Source organism: Muntiacus reevesi, chromosome 11 (assembly GCF_963930625.1).
Source record: "Muntiacus reevesi chromosome 11, mMunRee1.1, whole genome shotgun sequence".
In the NCBI taxonomy this organism is placed as follows: domain Eukaryota; kingdom Metazoa; phylum Chordata; class Mammalia; order Artiodactyla; family Cervidae; genus Muntiacus; species Muntiacus reevesi.
This window is the reverse complement of record NC_089259.1, coordinates 45,675,201-45,693,097: the sequence shown is the minus strand read 5'-3', so window position 1 is coordinate 45,693,097 and position 17,897 is coordinate 45,675,201. Positions and strand designations below refer to the sequence as shown.

Here is a 17,897-nt window from a genome sequence, read left to right as displayed (position 1 = left end):
GAACCACTGTGATCATTTCAAGCAGAGATTTGCACTTATTACCATCATCTTCATCAGTAAATATTACTTTTTACTGTATACAAGGGAATATAATCAGTATGATTTCTCAAGGAGTAGACAGAATAAAAAGGTACGTAAAATAAGTATCCGATCAGTTCAGTCACTCAGTCATGTCCGATTCTTTGTGGTCCCGTGGACTGCAGCACGCCAGGCTTCCCTGTCCATCTCCAACTCCTGGAGCTTGCTCAAACTCATGTCCGTTGAGTCAGTGATGCCATCCAACCACCTCATCCTCTGTTGTCCCCTTTTCGTCCTGCCTGCAATCTTTGCCAGTGTCAGGGTCTTTTCCAGTGAGTCAGTTATTCGCATCAGGTGGCCAAACTATTGGAGTTTCAGCTTCAACATCAGTCCTTACAAGGAATATTCAGGACTGATTTCCTTTAGGATTGACTGGTTTGATCTCCTTGCAGTCCAAGGGATTCTCAAGAGTCCTCTCCAACACCACAGTTCAAAAGCATCAGTTCTTTGGTGCCCAGCTTTCTTTATAGCCCAACTCTGACATCTGTACATGACTACTGGAAAATATAGGCTTAAGTATAATTCAAAATGGAAAGTGCAAGAATGCCATAAAAATACATAAGTACAAAAATATGAGCATTTTTTTAAAGGGATGTTTACATTTTGTTATAAAATGAACCGAAGGTTTGTAAAGAAAAGTATTATTCTTTAGGAAGGGTGTAGAATTTTTTAGACTAAATTCTGCATAGACGGGAGATGGGAATAACCATACGTATTAATAACTGGATTAAGGGACTTCAGAGATAGGACACATAAGAGTGCCAAATGAAAAATGAAATTGTAGGATGATTAGTGGGGGCTGCTGAACCTTTTTTGTTGAGGTGGTGCGAAAAATTCAGTGCTTTCAAATAAGTACTGGTTGAGGAATCTGTATTTCTCTAGACATCCTTCATTCACTTAATTACTAGAGAAATAACCATAGAAGACAAATGTAATATGTAGCAGTACTTTGAGGAAGCTTATTGAGTTTATTATGAAAAGAAAGGAAGGGACCTCCAAAGAACTGTGGGGTGAATGCAGTAGCAGTTAGTATCTGGTTGAATGAAAGGCACACCCATGAAATGAGAGCTCTCAACCTGGGTGACCAGAAGAATGATGGGTCTCCACTGAGGCTTGAAAGAAGAATAGGACTGGACTTTCAAATTACTTTTGGACATTCAGATGGAGTAGAATGCTGGAAATATGAATAAAATGGGATTGAGGGCAGAGGTTAGAGCTGGGAACGTGAGTTTAGTGTCCATCTCCACTGAGACAGTAACTGAAATTGTAGAAATTGTGGAATTACTGAGAATAAAGAGAGATAGAAATAAGAGGGTGGGTAATGAGATTTGATGGGGTACCTAAAATTTAGGTATACGCAGAGAGAAGAGTTGAAGAAAGTAAGAGGGAGAGAGACTCAAAGGAATTAAACAGTCTACAGCAGAGTCAGAAAATGCTTTCTCCAAAAGGCCAGATGGTATTTTATGGCAAGCCATATGGTTTCCGTGACAACTACTCAAGTCTGTCGTTGTAGCCCTAAAACAGCCAGAGATAAAATCATGAGCATGGTGGAATAAAACTTTATCTATAAAATCAGGTGGCAAGACCCACAAGCCTTAGTGTGCCTACCCCTGAAGCCAAGGGAGGGAGAGAGATTTAGCACATTATTGACCAGGGACATATTAATATATTTTTAAAGAGTGATACAGTTAACAGTCACTGTGCGGAGTTGTTAAAGCTTCTGGTAGGGCATATCACCAGAGCTTAAAATTGATCAAGGGTTCATGATACAACTCACGGTTGTCATTATCATTCACATTTTGCAAGGAGCTGCAGCACCTTTCGAATCTTTGGGCTCACACCATTGATACCTCTGATCCTGATGACAAATGCCAATTTGGGTTCCGCAGGTACATAGAAGTTGCCAGCTTTTCATGCCATCCTAGCCATTCGAATTTCAGTTCTGTACATCTGCCTGTATTCCTTGTGGTAATGCTTAGCTTTTTCATAAATAAGCTTCCTCCTTGCCTTTCGAAACATCTTTTGGGCAAACTTCTTTCTCAGGCGCTTGATCTTAAGCTCTGCGAAATTCTTTTGTTTTTTCTTAAGGGTTTCTGGCACAGCAGGAACCTTCTTTTTCATCTCTTCTGCACCCTCCATAGTTCCAGCCGGGAAAGAGCTGGAGAAGACTCTTGAGAGTCCCTTGGACTGCAGGGACATCGAACAAGTCAATCCTAAAGGAAATCAACTCTGGATATTCATTGTAAGGACTGATGCTGAAGCTGAAGCTCCAATACTTTGGCCACCTGATGCGAAGACCTGTGGGGACATCAAACCAGTCAATCTTAAGGAAATCAACCCTGAATATTCATTGGAAGGACTGATGCTGAAGCTGAAGCTCCAATACTTTGGGCATCTGATGTGAAGACCTGATGTGAAGACTCATTGGCAAAGACTGATGCTGGGAAAGATTGAAAACAGGAAGAGAAGTGGGTGACAGAGGATGAGATAGTTGGATGGTATCATTGACTTGATGGACGTGAGTTTGAGCAAACTCCGGGAGATGGTGAAGGACAGGGAAACCTGGCATGCTGTAACAAACCAACCCCCAGTTTACTAGACTGGCACGTGAAAGTGCAAGTCGCTCAGTTGTGTCCGACTCTTTGCAACCCCATGGACTATACAGTCCATGAAATTCTCCAGGCCAAGACTGGATAGCACTCTTTTTATTTACTCACAGTTCTGTAAAGGCAAACATTTGAAATGGGTTTAGCTGAGCAGTTTTCATGCTAGTCACTCCTGTGAATGTGGTCATCTAGTGGCTGGAATGTGTCCACTCAATCTAGAATGACTTTAGGTCATCTAGCCAAGTCCACAGTTGCTGGGGGAAGCAGTCACACAAGGGCATGAACTCAAGGAGACAAGATTAATTGGAGTGATCTTCATAGTGACAGTGATTATAGGTGGGTGTTTGAAAGACTAAATAGGTTGAAAAAGTAAATAGGTTCAAGTTCAGGTGTTGGATTTCTGCAGTTATCCTCCCAGGATTTCATGACTTGGAGTGAATTTCACACCATGTTCCCAGTACCTCTCTCTCAGGGATGACACTTTGTCCAGCAATGAGTTAGACCATCTACTGCTGTCTGATCCCTTTTTCATTTAAGAGGAACAAAATCTGAAATGTAGATTCTTTTCAGATGCTTAGGGTATTCTTTTCAATGGTTTCCCTTGGTGCTATCTTACGCAGAGAGAGAGGTATGTTTTTGGTTCTAATGCCCTGGTAACTTTTCCATTTTCTCTGTGGGCACCTCAAAGAATTAGTGTTCCCTAAATGAGCTGAGAAACTCAAAGATTATTGGAGGTTAGGGAGGGTAGATATACCCCTACCCCACATTTAATAAAAATAGAGTGGAATTATGCAACTATGTAGATTAGCTAATCATCTGACCTAATCAGCAATGCAGATTTTAAGAAGCTTTTCTAATTACTTCCTCAGCTTGGCTGAAGGTATGGGTAAGAAGAGTTTCCCAGCATGATGGCAGCAGATGTATTTCATAATATTTATTGAAAATATTGGAAAGAGATCCTCAATTATAATGTTCCTGAAAAGTACATCAGAAAAGGCATTATATTTAACATATTTTAGGCTTTCATTAAGATATAAACATAGCATAATTTAGATGATCAACTCTCACACCAGTTATTTGGAATCTGTCACGCAGTGAGACTAACTTTCCCAGCCAAATTGGTTGCTGTTTAAGTGCCTGTCTCTTTCTTGAGTGATATGACTTCCCAAGTGATCTATGTTTGTCTTGATGAAAATGGGACCACCAAAAATATCATCTTTTCTTTAGCTATTTGTTCATTTGACCTCTTGGCAAAGGAGTCCTTAGTGCATGGTGTTTCAAGAACTTTAAATGTTAAATTGTTGATGTTCACAGGTATATGTAAGACCGCACAATGAGTCTGATACTAAATTTCTTGACCCAGTTTAGCAGTTATGAACGAGTGTTAAAGGAATCATTTTGTAGTGGGATTGCACAACAGGAGATTTATCTGTGAATTTCTGGTTGATCTGTCTACATCATCCCTGTGTCTTGGGCTACTTGAGTTCTGGCTGTTCATCTGTACCTTCCTTTCTGTGAGCTGCTGAGTATCATTCCAGGGGCTTCCCAGGTGACACGGTGGTAAAGAATCCACCTGCCAGTGTGGGAGACTTAAGAGATGGAGGTTCAATCCCTGGGTCAGAAAGATTCCCCTGGAGGATGGCATGGCAACTCACTCTAGTATTGTTGCCTGGGAAAAGCCCCATAGACAGAGGAGCCCAGTGGGCTACAGTCCATAGATTCTCAAAGAATTGGACACGACTGAAGGGACTTAGCATGCATGCACATTCATTTAATATGAAGCAGCCTGAGCCAGTTTCTATTGCCTGGAGCCGAAATAAATCTTAAATGACCTAATGCCTTCAGTGCCTTTGGAATGACCGAATGCCTAAGTAGCTGTATGTTATTACGTGGTTGTGAAATTGGTTACTTTTCTCTACAGAGAGTTTCTCCAACCCCTCTGCTAGGGACTCTTCTCTAGAGATCAGATGGAAAAGAAACAGTCTTTGTCTCACCATGTGGTATGAAGACAGCACTCAAGAATTTAATGTGCATCATTGCATAGTTCCTGGTGTTCGAGAAAGTGAGGGCTGTATTGGTGGAAGTGACCAGTGATGAGTCACATGATAGTAAATTATTTTATTTGAGGATAGACCCAGAAAAATGGATAATCCAATGTATGGTTTGATTTCTTTGCTAGAGACTTTGAAACTAGGACATAGTTATGCATTTGAAAGTTATAAGATGTGATACCTTTCTGTCCAAACTCTTAAATGTCTAGATCAAAGTTTCTCAGTGCTATTGATATTTTAGACTAGCTCTTTGTCCTGGGGCCATGACTGTCCTGCATACTGTATTACATCTAACAGTATCCTTTGCATCTGCCTACTGGGTACCAGTAGCATCTCCCTTCCTTCAAGTTGTGATGAATCACTGTGTCTCTAGACATTATCAGATGTCACTTGGGAGGCAGATAAGTCCTCAGCAAAGGACCTCTACTTTAGATTAATTTTATTATTTTCTCTTTAATTTAGCCAACATTTACTAAACTATTCCATTATTCAAAGTACATTTTGGTATGTTGATACTTGCAGAATTTATGTCAAGTATACTCATACCTTAGATTTCAACAGATACTAGGACATTCCTAACCAACTTCAGTTAGAAATCTGTCAAAACTCTCAGGATACAGTTTTTCTATTCATATAGTCAGAATTAGGTAAAATCATAAGAAATTATCTTGTGTGGGTTAAGAAAATGGGAAAAATCAGCATTTCCCTGTGACTCTACCTGATGAATGATGCACAATAACAAAAAAAAAAAAAAATGAAAAAAAAAAGAGGAAAAAATGAAACTGTAAATGTACCCAAATGTCATTGTAACCATGATTTTAAGTTCATTTTGCCTTGCAACTAGTAGTGGTTTTAGAAGTTTTATGTAGGCATGTTTGAAGAGCAGGAATCTGGTTGGAGCTGGCTGAGAGGTGAAACCATATATTTTAGCAATGCAATTATGTAGCTAGCACAGTGCTTTCAATTTAGAAGGTGTGCTTCTTTGATGCTTGAAGTGAGGGCTGATGGAATTCCTAGTTGGTGGTTGCTAAAGCTGTTCATAAAGAGAAGGAGGTGGAAGTGAAACCAGTTTTGAAAAATATATTAATATGCATTAATATATTAAATGTTGATGGTAACCCTCTCATTTGACAGGATCTGGTGGTCCCTATCAACAAGGGTCAGAACACTGGGCTATTTCTTGCCTCAGCAAGCATGCAGTGAAGGAGAATCTTACCTGGAAAATGCTGTTTTGGAAAATGAGATCAGGATAATGATGAAGGGCACTGTCTAACACATGTAAATACAGTTAAAATGACAGGCTGCTAATTCTGTTATTTTCCTGCTCTCAGATCTCCACTTAGAGCAACAATGAACTATGAGACAAGGATTCACTGTGCTATGAAAAATACCTACACCTTGATATTATTCTTATAAACCTTGTTCTTCTCTAAGCTTCTGATGAGAGCTATAAGCAAACAAATCCTCTCCCTCCTGCTCTCCACCTTCCAGGCAGTGTTAGTATGCAACAAAATGGCCAGAACTCTGGCAGCAGAAGCAAGAAGAAGCCAGAAGGTAGAACAATAACTCACGAGCTACCTAATCATCTTCTGACCACTCAGAAGTTGGTAATATCATGGATTTTATATGTTCTATTCTGTAATCGTCCCCTGAAACTCCCGAGAGCTGATGGCAGTTTTATAAATCAGATGAACAAGGGAAAAGAGTCAGTGAGTATTCAGTCCATAAAATACGTCGCTTTCACTAATTCCTGGGATTTCTAGAGGATGCCATGTGTGTGATATACACAGAAGAGACATTCCATGCTTGATGTTGGTCCAGGACAAGGTTAACTTTCTGCACACTAATTTTAATTCATTATATATGCCTTTTTTTCCCAGCACAAATGGACCCCCGAGGCCTATCTCCCAGACAAAGTAAAAGTGACAGTGATGATGATGACCTGCCAAATGTGACCTTAGATAGCGTTAATGAAACTGGATCTACGGCCCTTTCCATAGCCAGAGCAGTACAAGAGTAAGTATCACATTCTCAGGATGAAATAAGAATTGCCAAGGTGTTCAATGGATAATGGAAACAGCAGCATCTCCTTCCCCAGACCTGTCATTCTAGCTCTGACTGGGTACATGTGTCAGCATCTTTCCATTCAGCCTGAGTTCTTTGGGAGGAGATCAGGGGAATTATGGAGTGTTTTACGTAGTTAAATATTTGCATTTGAATAGAAATGAGACTTCTTTTCTAATACTTCCCATACCTTCCCAACTCTGAAAAGAAATATACAATATATTACATTCTTTTTGAATGTCACTATCTGATTATCATCTTTATCATTTTCATATAGAACAGTCAAGAGAAATAAAACCCGACAAGCATTATTATCTTGTGTTGATAGGATAAAATATAGGATAGGTTTTTTGAAATTTAAAAATTTGAAGATAATATGTTACCTCTTTGAAAAACTCAAATCATATGTTACTTTTGAAGGGCTCTTTCTTGCTCCTTTAACTGCAACACAGGGTTAGATTTTAGCCCTCATTGAATATAGCTTTTTCGTCATTCTCAATTCTATGTCTAGAATTGCACCCATGACTAGTCCATGTATATTTTGTCTCTAGCATAATTTTTAATAACATAATCTTAAAGGAGGATTTAAATTAAGCCACTATTACAATATGCTGACACAAAAGTTCATTAACACTTTACTTAAAATAATCTTGGTTACCTCCCATGTATTAATTCTTTTTTCCCAAGTATTGACTAAATAGCTACTCTATTTCATGAATTAGGTCTTGAAATTAAAAAAAAAAATTAGTGGAACATTTTAGTGTTTAGAGCCTATATGTGGGTATTTGTGTGTGTATATAATGAATAACATACCTCCATGTTATATAGGCACTGGGTATTATATATTTACATTATATGTGCATACGCACGAACATATATGATATATTTGAAGAAACAATATATTGCGAATCTAATGAAATTTGCAGTTAGATTTGAATTCAAATTTACATTCAAGCTCTTAGTAGCCATGTGATGTCTGGCAAGTTAGCCACTCTGAGATATTTCTTCATCTGTAATAAGAAAGACTGCTTACCCTACATGACAACTGTGAGGGTGTGATATGGTTACATGGCATGAAAATTGAATTGAAAAATTTTGACAGATGAGAGCCTCAAGGAAGGGTGAAATTAGTAGTATTACTAATGATAGATAGTTGTTACAATAATAGTAGTATAGTGTGTAGTATAGTGTGTATAGTGTGTAGTATAAGTACGTAACAACTAGGAAATAAAAATATTGCAAATGTCATTATGCTAATATCACTATTGAAGACACTGAGGATCAGAGAAGCTCAGTGACTTGTCCAAGGTCATATTATAAATGGTGATGAGCCAAGGTTTAGAACTTCTGACTCACAGAACAGGTCTTTTTCTTTGAGTGCCCTGTAATGTCTGTTAACAATCATATTCTTCCACTTGAACATGTATAAAAACACTTTCTTCTCCCATTGTTCAAATAACTGGTCGTAATAACTTAGTTTTTCTGTGTGGTGATCAGCATAGCAGTTGTGGTTTTGTGGGAGTGAAATCTTAAGGTCAGGGATTCTATTTTCTCACCTGTAAGATTAGACTGTTGTAAAGGTTCAATTCTGAGATGAATCATAAACTTCACAGACATTTTAATCACACTTGTTTTTCTGTGCCATATAATATATACATAATTTGTGTGTATGTATGTTATGGATATGTGTGTTTCTTTTATTTCAGATGTTAGGGTTTGGCAGTGTGATTACTAAAATCTAAGTTATGCTTATTCCATTTGGAGCTGATAGAGCAAATAATGGGTACTAGCTTCTCGAATATAGTCACTTTTTATGCTTCTAGTATTATGTGCTGACAATATAATAGTATATTTTAATATGAAACTTTTAACAGCAGCCTCAGGAATTGGAGCTTCATTTTCAACGTAACTTCTCTGATCTGCTTTGTGAAAACGTTTGGAAGCCACGATAGTTTGTTCCTACTGTGCATATGCCTGCCTTTATTACTATTACAAAAGTTGCATGTGTATCTAGGGAAATGCCAGATTCATTATTCATGTAAGTGTTTTCATTAAACGATTAGTAAAGAATACTGAGCTGTCACTTGGGAAGCCCTAGAATGCCAGAACCCATCAATAGTTAATTAAGCATCATTCAAGAAGGAATATGTGTGTGTAACAACTAAAAAGTGATAATATACTGTGAGGTGAAGTGAAAAGAATGTTCTACAGAGACCTCTTAAATGTAGGTACATTTCAAAACTTTTAACAATATGTTGAGGAAAACTTTAGGCTCAGTATATAGTATATACTATATATAGTATATAGTCCTTGTTAGAGAATTAAAAAAAAAAAAACTGTCCTTAGGTTTACCCAGAGTTAACTTTCAGTGGACATGTGTTTCTGTTCTTCTCTTAATTTCTCTTTCATTTTTCGTGCGTATGTTTCACTATTAATTTCTCTTTCCTCTTTTTGTGTTTGCCTTTGGATCATGCCATCTATTAACACAAAAGCTGGACAACGAACAAACAAGCAAAATTCCAGTATACTGTGCTCAGTACAATAATGTATCCCATCATAAGAGGACAGAACATTGTTTTGGCATGTACCAGATGAGAGGATTTCAAAAGATATCTGTGCATCTATTTCTGGCACTTTCAGAACTTTCCATAGAGTTAGGTGAGAACGGTGTCTGTAGGTAGGGAGGTGATAAAATCAAGGGTTTATGTGCACTAGAGGTAGCACATTTTAAAAGCCCTGCAACCAAAGCACATTTGTCTCTCTAATTAAGCCATGATTTAGGAAGAGTTCTTACCTCATTGGCCACCAGTGTGGTGTCAAGGAAGAAAGGGGGAAGATGAGGTAGGAAGATATTAGGAAAGATTGATAAGCAGAGAGGGATTAAACTTGTCTTGTCCTTCAAATAAGATGCTAACCCACAAGATGACTGTCTCCAACCTTCTCTCTTCATTGTCTCCTTTCACATTCAGGTTCATAGCCTTGCCTCTGTAGTCATCACCATAGTTTGAATTGTTAATTTGGTGGTTCACTTTTTGACACTACATTTACATAGCATAAACCTTAATATGCTATTAAATGCTGTTGTAACATATTTGGTATCATACATGTTACTGGTTTTTTTAATGAATGCTCTAAGTCTTCAGTTGAATACTTTTCCTTTGATTTGAAGTGTAGGCGTTGTTAGCCAAAGTTGCATCTCTCCTCATCCCAATATGTTTAGCTATTCTTGTCTTTAAAAAAGAACTCTGCTTGGTGGCTTGAGCAGCAACCTGAGTCCACTTGCATTAAATAGATTTTTATAGAGAGGCTCCTGAACTGTGCTTGAACTGTTCATTTCAGCTATTTTCATTGGTTCATTTGCTTCTCATTTATCAGCTCAGCATCAGTGAATTCAGATAAGCGGGAAGAGCTGACCATAGAGAGGCCCTTCTTGTATTTCAATTGTGGAGGCACTGTCCAAGCCAGAGACAGGTATCCAGTAATTGTGACAAAGCCAGCTTCCAGCAATTCATAGAACATCTGTTTTGCTTTGGTCTGGGTTGTTTTTTTTTTCCTCCCTCTGATGCTGTAATAGGGTCATTACCCTTAGCTACTTGACAAACATAATTATGAAATAAATGTTTGGAAAAAGAGAAGTACAGGCACATGATTAGAGCAAATTATTATAATTAACTCTAACCCTCAGCAAAACTATTTTTTAAATAGGTAAAATTTGGCTCTCTTATCCAGAGCCTCTAATTTTTCTACCCCTTTTTCTTCTTTCTAGTTCTAAACCTTCATACTCCTCATTTGGTGATGCTAGTAGAATAATCAACTTCCTTCAAACTAAAGTGTAAATGAATACCAATATCTGAAAGATGGCCTTCCTCAGAAAATTTCTCTTCAACCAGGAACAAGCCTTAAACTGAAAGAAAAAGATCTAGTCATGATACTTTAATCAGTAAGAGTGAAGTGGGAAAGGGTAGAGCAGAGGGTAAGGAAAGCAAATGAAGATGTTAAAGAGACGGACTTGTTTTTTTCAGGGTCAGTTTTTGCAGAGTTGGTAAATGCACGTTATTTTTTAATTCACACAGTATCTGAATTCTCTACCCTATCTGATCTTTATGATAACTCTCAGAGGGTGGGGGAAAAAAAAGCAACGTAAATTAGTAGCAGTAGTAGTTTTTTGCTTTAGTTAGCATCCCTAAAATCTGCACCTGGTTAAAGGATATTCTTTTAAATGGCTCCTTGTCGATTACATTTAGGCTAATTAAAACACTGCTTTCTTCCCCCTGTTTTTTATTATATTGCTTGTGTCAAGTGCCCTTCTTCTTGAAGCAAAACAATTTGTGAATTCTGGAAATGAAAAGTCATATATCTTTGTTACATTTTAACTTAGATGCTCTTTGAAAGAACAGATGTGGCGGCAAGTTAGCTGTCCTATTACTTCCTTCAGATTCTGTTACTGGTTCAAACATCATGGTTCTTAATTTAGAAAGTTGGTGATGATCAAAAAAAGTCAGAAATCTTGTAGGTTTTTGATGGGGATTGTGTTTCTCATTGTCCTTATTTTAAAATTCTTGATCTTTATTTCTCAATTTCCTTGTATCTAACTGGGTTCATGTCTTTTAAATGATCATAGAGAACAGTCCTAGAGATAAGAGAAAGAAAAAGCTGTTACTGACTGCCTATAAGTGTGTGCGTGCTTAGTCATGTCCGATTCTTTGCGACCCCGTGGACTGTAGCCCCCCCAGGCTCCTCTGTCCATGGAATTTTCCAGGCGAGAATCCTGGAGTGGGTTGCCATTTCCTTCTCCAGGGGCTCTTTCCTACCCAGGGATGGAACCCGCATCTCTTACGTCTCCTGCATTGGCAGGCAGATTCTTTACCTCTAAGCCACCTGGGAAGCCACTGGCTGCCTAGTTTCAGCCAGAGTCTATGAAAACTCATATAGTTTTCATTTAATTTGCCCTATGCTCCCCTTTTTATGCACAAATAAAGAAAAGGAAGCCCAGAGAGCTTTAGTCTGTCTCCAGAGGTCCTACAGCTGGTAATTTGCAGAGCTCATTTTGAAATCAAAGTTTATCTGACTATAAACCCAAATTCCAAAAAAAAACCAAACCCAAATTCCTTTATGAAGACAGCCCCTGTTTTTATGTTGTAGTTTTAAAATCTCTAACCCATAGCTATCTAAAATTCACACAGTTTTTTGAGCCTTGAATCCCAATAAGAATACAACTTTTGTGAAATAATTTCTGATTTTTATTTCATTTTTAAACTCGCTGTTACTTTAAATGTAATCTGCCGTAAGGGGAAGGGGGGATTCCCTGGTGGCTCAGATGGTAAAGAATCTGCCTGCAGTGGAGGAGACTCAGATTCAATCTCTGGATCAGGAGCATCCCCTGGAGAAGGAAATGGCTACCAACTCCAGTATTCTTGTCTGGAGAGTGCCATGGACAGAGGCGTCTGGAGGGCTACAGTCCATGGGGTTCACAAAGAGTCAGGCATGACTGAGCAGCTAGCACTTAAGGGGGAGATCATTCAATCAAATGCCTTCTCAGAAATGGTTCTTAAAAAGGTATTCCATTTTGTGAATCACACATAACATTATATTGATATGTAAAGAAATAAAGTACAAATATATTAATATTCTTTATGTAACACTGTTGCTATTACTTTAAGAAATGACTATTTCAGTATAAACACATGTGCTGAAATTTCCAAAATGAACATTCTTTTTAGAATTGCTTTCTGTCAGTCTATAAAAGGAGAAGTTTGTTCAAGGGCTGAGATGGTACTGTGTCATCTAATTTTGCTTCTTCGCCTGAAGACTTTGAAGGCATTGGGTCATGCCTTTTCTGTTATCTGCTGATTAGAACGAACCCAGCTGAGCTGATGGTGCCCAGAGATTAGCCACACAGCTCAGTATGTCAAATAATTTCAGTTCTTTTGTTTTAAATGTTTCCCAAATTCTTGTCTCAATATACAAAGCTATATTTTTATTTAATAAGCCTGTTGTGTTTGTGCGCATGCCTGGTGAGTCGCTTCAGTCATGTCTGTCTGACTCTTTGCAGCCCTATGGACGATAGCCTGCCCAGGAATTGAACCCGCGTCTCCTGCATTGGCAGGAGGGTTCTCCACCACCAGTGCCACCTGGGAAGCCCATAATGTGTTTGGAACACCTTCAAAGTCCCACGTCATGTCTTACCCGAGAAATAGCTTTGGTTCAGTTCTGTAGGTGAAAGCTAGCTCTCTAACAGACTAATGATAGACATCATGACTGATGAGGCTGCTGCTGATGGGTAAATCTGAAAGGCAGTCACTATCTTGCCAAGGAAATAAACACTTTTATGTTGCTTTTCTTCTAAGGCAGGTGAAAAAAGCTCCTGATTTTTTTGTGAATGAATATAGATAAAGTCTAAAGTGTGCACTTAGCCTTAATCAACCCAACATTCTTGCAAGATTAAAAAAAAAAAGGTAATGATCACTGAGTAACTCAATCCCTGGGTGTTTAATAGCAAAATGAAGCCTGTACTCTTATACCATCACCTTTATCTGCTTTGATGAGATCCTGTTGGTCCCTCTTTCACTTAAAAAAAGTGTGATCAGTTTTTATAATAATTTGATATTTGAGCTGTTTTGTGAATTAGTGAATTAAGTCATGTCTTCATTTGGTGAATAATTAATTCATTTATTCAACTCTGAGTTACCTTCTGGAGATATGAGATGACTGATTCATAGTACCCTATCACAAGGGGCTCAGAATAAACCTACATGAGGCAAATTAAAGCCCAAAGGGATGAAAGCATGAAGGAGGAAAGGAAAGGACACGTAGCTCATCCAGAGTAGGGAGAGACACATGGTCGGGTTGCACAGTGACGGACGTGGAGCTAGTGTGGTGCAGACCTGGGAGGGGAAGCTGCTTCGGGAGGCGTGTAGGGACCTACAGGAATGATGACTTTATTCTGTAGACAGTGGAGAGACATCAGTAGATTTTAAATAGAAATGGCATCATCAACTTTGAGTTTTACACATTTCAGTCTCAAGGAATTTGAGTATGGTGGTGCAGGTTGAAACTCTGCATCCCAAAGAGTGCCATTTCTACGAATGGTGCTGCCTAGCTGCCCACAGCTTCCACAGTTAGACACAGGAGCTTGTGGCATAAAGATACATATAAAGAGCTTTATATATCTGCATGTATGTACATATGTGTGTGTGTGTAGACACCCCTGTGTCTATTCTTATGAGTCTCTCCCAAATATTGAGCTGATCAGAGGACAGATAACATGTCCTCCTTGTATCTCTAGGGCTGGTAGCACAGTGCCTGGCCAGGGGCTTTTTTATACACTAGAACAGCATTGAATAAAATAGACAAATCACTGATTTTGTGGTGCTTATATTCTAGTGGAGGGTGTGAGAGAACACAGACAGTAAGTGAATAAAACCTCCGAAGAGAGCTTCGCTGGTGGCTCGGTGGTAAAGAATCCGCCTGCCAATACAGGAGATGTGGGTTTAATCCCTGGGTTGGAAAGATCCCTTAGAGAAGGAAATGGCACCCCACTCTAGAAATCTTGCCTTGGAAATCATGTGGACAGAGGAGCGTGGCAGGTTACTGTCCATGGGATCATGAAGAGTTGGATATGCCTGAGCATGTGCACACAACATACACACACCTCTGAGGAAGGGAAGTGCTGTGGGAGTAAGGGAAGCAGATATGGGTGCTGGGTGGGGTGGAGGTGGTAGACAGCGTTTAAAACTTCGTTTAAGGCATTTGAAGAACTCTGATAAGGTTATATGTTAGGAGAGCCCTAAAGAGATATGAGGTCAGTTCACTAGGTTATCTGAAGGAACAGCCCTCCAGGCAAATAAGTGAACAGATTCTAAGGCAGGAATATTCCAGAGTGAGTAAACAGACTCACTGACCAACTAGAGAACATGAATTAGAATTCCTTAGTTTTGCAGGAGAAACTGAGCTCTGTAGATGCTGACTGTTCCAGCATCACTTTCCTAGGGCGAGGGAGACAGGACTGAGTCTCTAGTATCTACTCATACTTTTCCCTCTATGCTGTGATTAAAGTTCTTTTTTTTTTTTTTTCAAAGGAATCTGCAGTTATTTAACCAAAACGGAAGTTCATAAACCAAAAAATGCAAAACAATTTTTCTTTCAAAACACTTCATTACTTTCAAGTTACTTCTTTTTGGCTGGGTTATTCCACTCTAATTTTGTATCCCTGATGAGTCAAAAATATTTATTATCCTAGAGAGTTTTTAAAAAATAATTGTTACTATATCATCTAGGAACCATTAGCACTTTTCCCCTAGAAATGATGCAGCTGTTGTTCAAGTGAGAACTTACCCTAAGGATTTTTTATGTATGAATCTTTTTCATCACTCAGAAGTAAAATAAAGTACAAGGCACCAGAATCCCCTGGTCGCCCAGTGGTTAGGACTCTGTGCTTTTTTCATGGAAGGGTCCCATGTTCAATCCCTGGTCAAGGAACTGAAATCCTACAAGCCATGTGATGTGGTCAAAAAAAAAAAAAAGAGAAAGAGAATACAACTAATGCAATTTGTTCTAGAAATGCCAGAAAGTACAAAAACAAATGTGCAAAGCAACAAGAAAAATAGCAAAGAAGATAAAAGACATCATATATGGAAGCTTCTACGCAGATGTTGCTGTTATGAGACTGATTTATATCTCATCTCTGTGGCAGGCATTTGATACCCCATGTGTAATGCTAAGCAATGAGTTTAACCTTCCCCCATCCCAACTGAACTGAGCATCATCTTTTGGTATATACTACAGATATAAACAGATTATTTGTTTAGCTTTTGTAAGCACTTGGAAATTGTTGTTAACTGAATGTTGATTTGCTTTTTAAGCTCTCATACCTCATTCTAACGTGAATTTATTGCTTCTAGATAGTCAATTAAAAAATATATAGAAATCAAACTTTTTAAAGCCAAACCTTTTGTTTTTATATTTATTTTTAAAGTTAGAGATTCCAAAGTTATACCATAGATGGAATGAGTCAACCACTTTTATTTGAGAGTGGCTACTGATTTTAGCTGGTAATTGCTGAAATGACTCATAATTTAAATAAAATGGTATTTCATGTGGTCATGCAGTATACTCCAAACTGATGGCAAGTATTAATTTGTTGTTAATTGTTTGGCCTACTTCTCTGTGTGAGATCTTTGTGTAGCTTTTTATTTTCTATATGTTCTACCTATAATTGCATTGCAAATTTGTGTATGCCATTTGTATTTCTCATCCATATATTCCTAATGAGTGTGACTAGTAAGTATAGGTAGCCATTTCTCATGCATTTTTGATGTGTGTTGACATAGATACTCAATGATTATGTTGAAATATTAATAAGTTTCTCTAGAAGTTCCCAGAACTATTCATCACTCTTTCATTTATTAATGTAGTCAGAGAAAGTACACATGATAGAAAACCATACTGTAATATATTTGAAATTAACTCAATTCGCCAGGCTATCATCTCTTCCATTTTCAGTCACATGCTCTAGATACTCTCTCTTCTTATTACTCTTCATGAGTTATTGCCATCATACCATAATTTTCCTTCACTTTATAGCACTTTCCCACACGTGAATCTCATTGAATACATTTACTTACATGCATCAAATGGAAGTAGAAAATTAATGGGTACGTTTTCATGGAGAACCTGCTGCTATAGAGAAAAATCTGACATAGATAGAAAAAGATAGCTTGGATCAGATAGAATCTTATCAGGATGACATTTGACCACAGCATTGTACCGTTTTCTTCCACAGTCACAAACTTAAGAGTTGCTACTAGATTGTAATCTAGTACATTATACCTTATGTCTTATCCTGACAATTAAATCCCAAACCACGTGCAGTTAGTGTAGTAATAATGCCAGCAAATTTTGAGGCATTTTCTGATTAATCTTTTGAAAAATTATTTTCATGGGAGAAGGAACTCCAATCTAAAATAAAATTAATTCTGTCAAAGTGTAGTTTCACAATTTGCTGACATATTATTAGTGTTATTTTACCTACTTGTGGAAAAGCAAATTAATATATTAAAAAAAACTGAAGTTTTGACTTAATTTAAAGCTAATTATGTATTCTAACTAAAGTGATCATTTTAACAACTTAATTTCTAATATTGAGTTCAGTTTAGTCACTCAGTCGTGTCCGACTCTTTGCAACCCTATGAATTGCAGCACGCCAGGCCTCCCTGTCCATCACCAACTCCTGGAGTTTACTCAGACTCATGCCCATTGAGTCTGTGTATCATCCAGCCATCTCATCCTCTGTCGTCCCCTTCTCCTCCTGCCCCCAATCCCTCCCAGCATCAGGGTCTTTTCCAATGATTCAGCTCTTCGCATGAGGTGGTCAAAGTACTGGAATTTCAGCTTCAGCATCAGTCCTTCCAGTGAACACCCAGGACTGATCTCCTTTAGGATGGACTGGTTGGATCTCCTTGCAGTCCAAGGGACTTGCAAGAGTCTTCTCCAACACCACAGTGAAAAACAATCAATTCTTCTGCGTCAGCTTTCTTCACAGTCCAACTCTCACATCCATACATGACCACTGGAAAAGCCACAGCCTTGACCAGACGGACCTTTGTTGGCAAAGTAATGTCTCTGCTTTTTAATATGCTATCTAGGTTGGTCATAACTTTCCTTCCAAAGAGTAAGCGTCTTTTAATTTCATGGCTGCAGTCACCATCTGCAGTGATTTTGGAGCCCAAAAAATTGAAGTCTGACACTGTTTCCACTGTCTCCCCATCTATTTCCCATGAGGTGATGGGACCAGATGCCTTGATCTTAGTTTTCTGAATGTTGAGCTTTAAGCCAACTTGTTCGCTCTCCTCTTTCACTTTTATCAAGAAGCTTTTTAGTTCCTCTTCACTCTCTGCCATAAGGGTGGTGTCATCTGCATATCTGAGGTTATTGAGATTTCTCCTGGCAATCTTGATTCCAGCTTGTGCTTCCTCCAGCCCAGCATTTCTTGTGATGTACTCTGCATATAAGTTAAATAAGCAGGGTGACAATATACAGCCTTGATGTACTCCTTTTCCTATTTGGAACCAGTCTGTTGTTCCATGTCCAGTTCTAACTG

General features: G+C 38.4%; 1 protein-coding gene across 4 annotated transcripts in view; it reads left to right on the top strand.

The window, feature by feature from the left end:
* The window catches only part of KLF12 (KLF transcription factor 12), a 516,718-nt gene that overhangs the window by 366,701 nt on the left and 132,120 nt on the right, over positions 1 to 17,897 (top strand). For all 4 annotated transcript variants that reach the window (XR_010658478.1, XM_065901722.1, XM_065901723.1 and 1 more), the window contains exon 5: positions 6,616 to 6,751. Coding sequence is in view for 3 of the 4 variants with exons in the window: in XM_065901722.1 (XP_065757794.1) it covers positions 6,616 to 6,751 (136 nt within the window). In the remaining variant the exon portion in view is untranslated. The remainder of the gene's footprint in view (positions 1 to 6,615; positions 6,752 to 17,897) is intronic.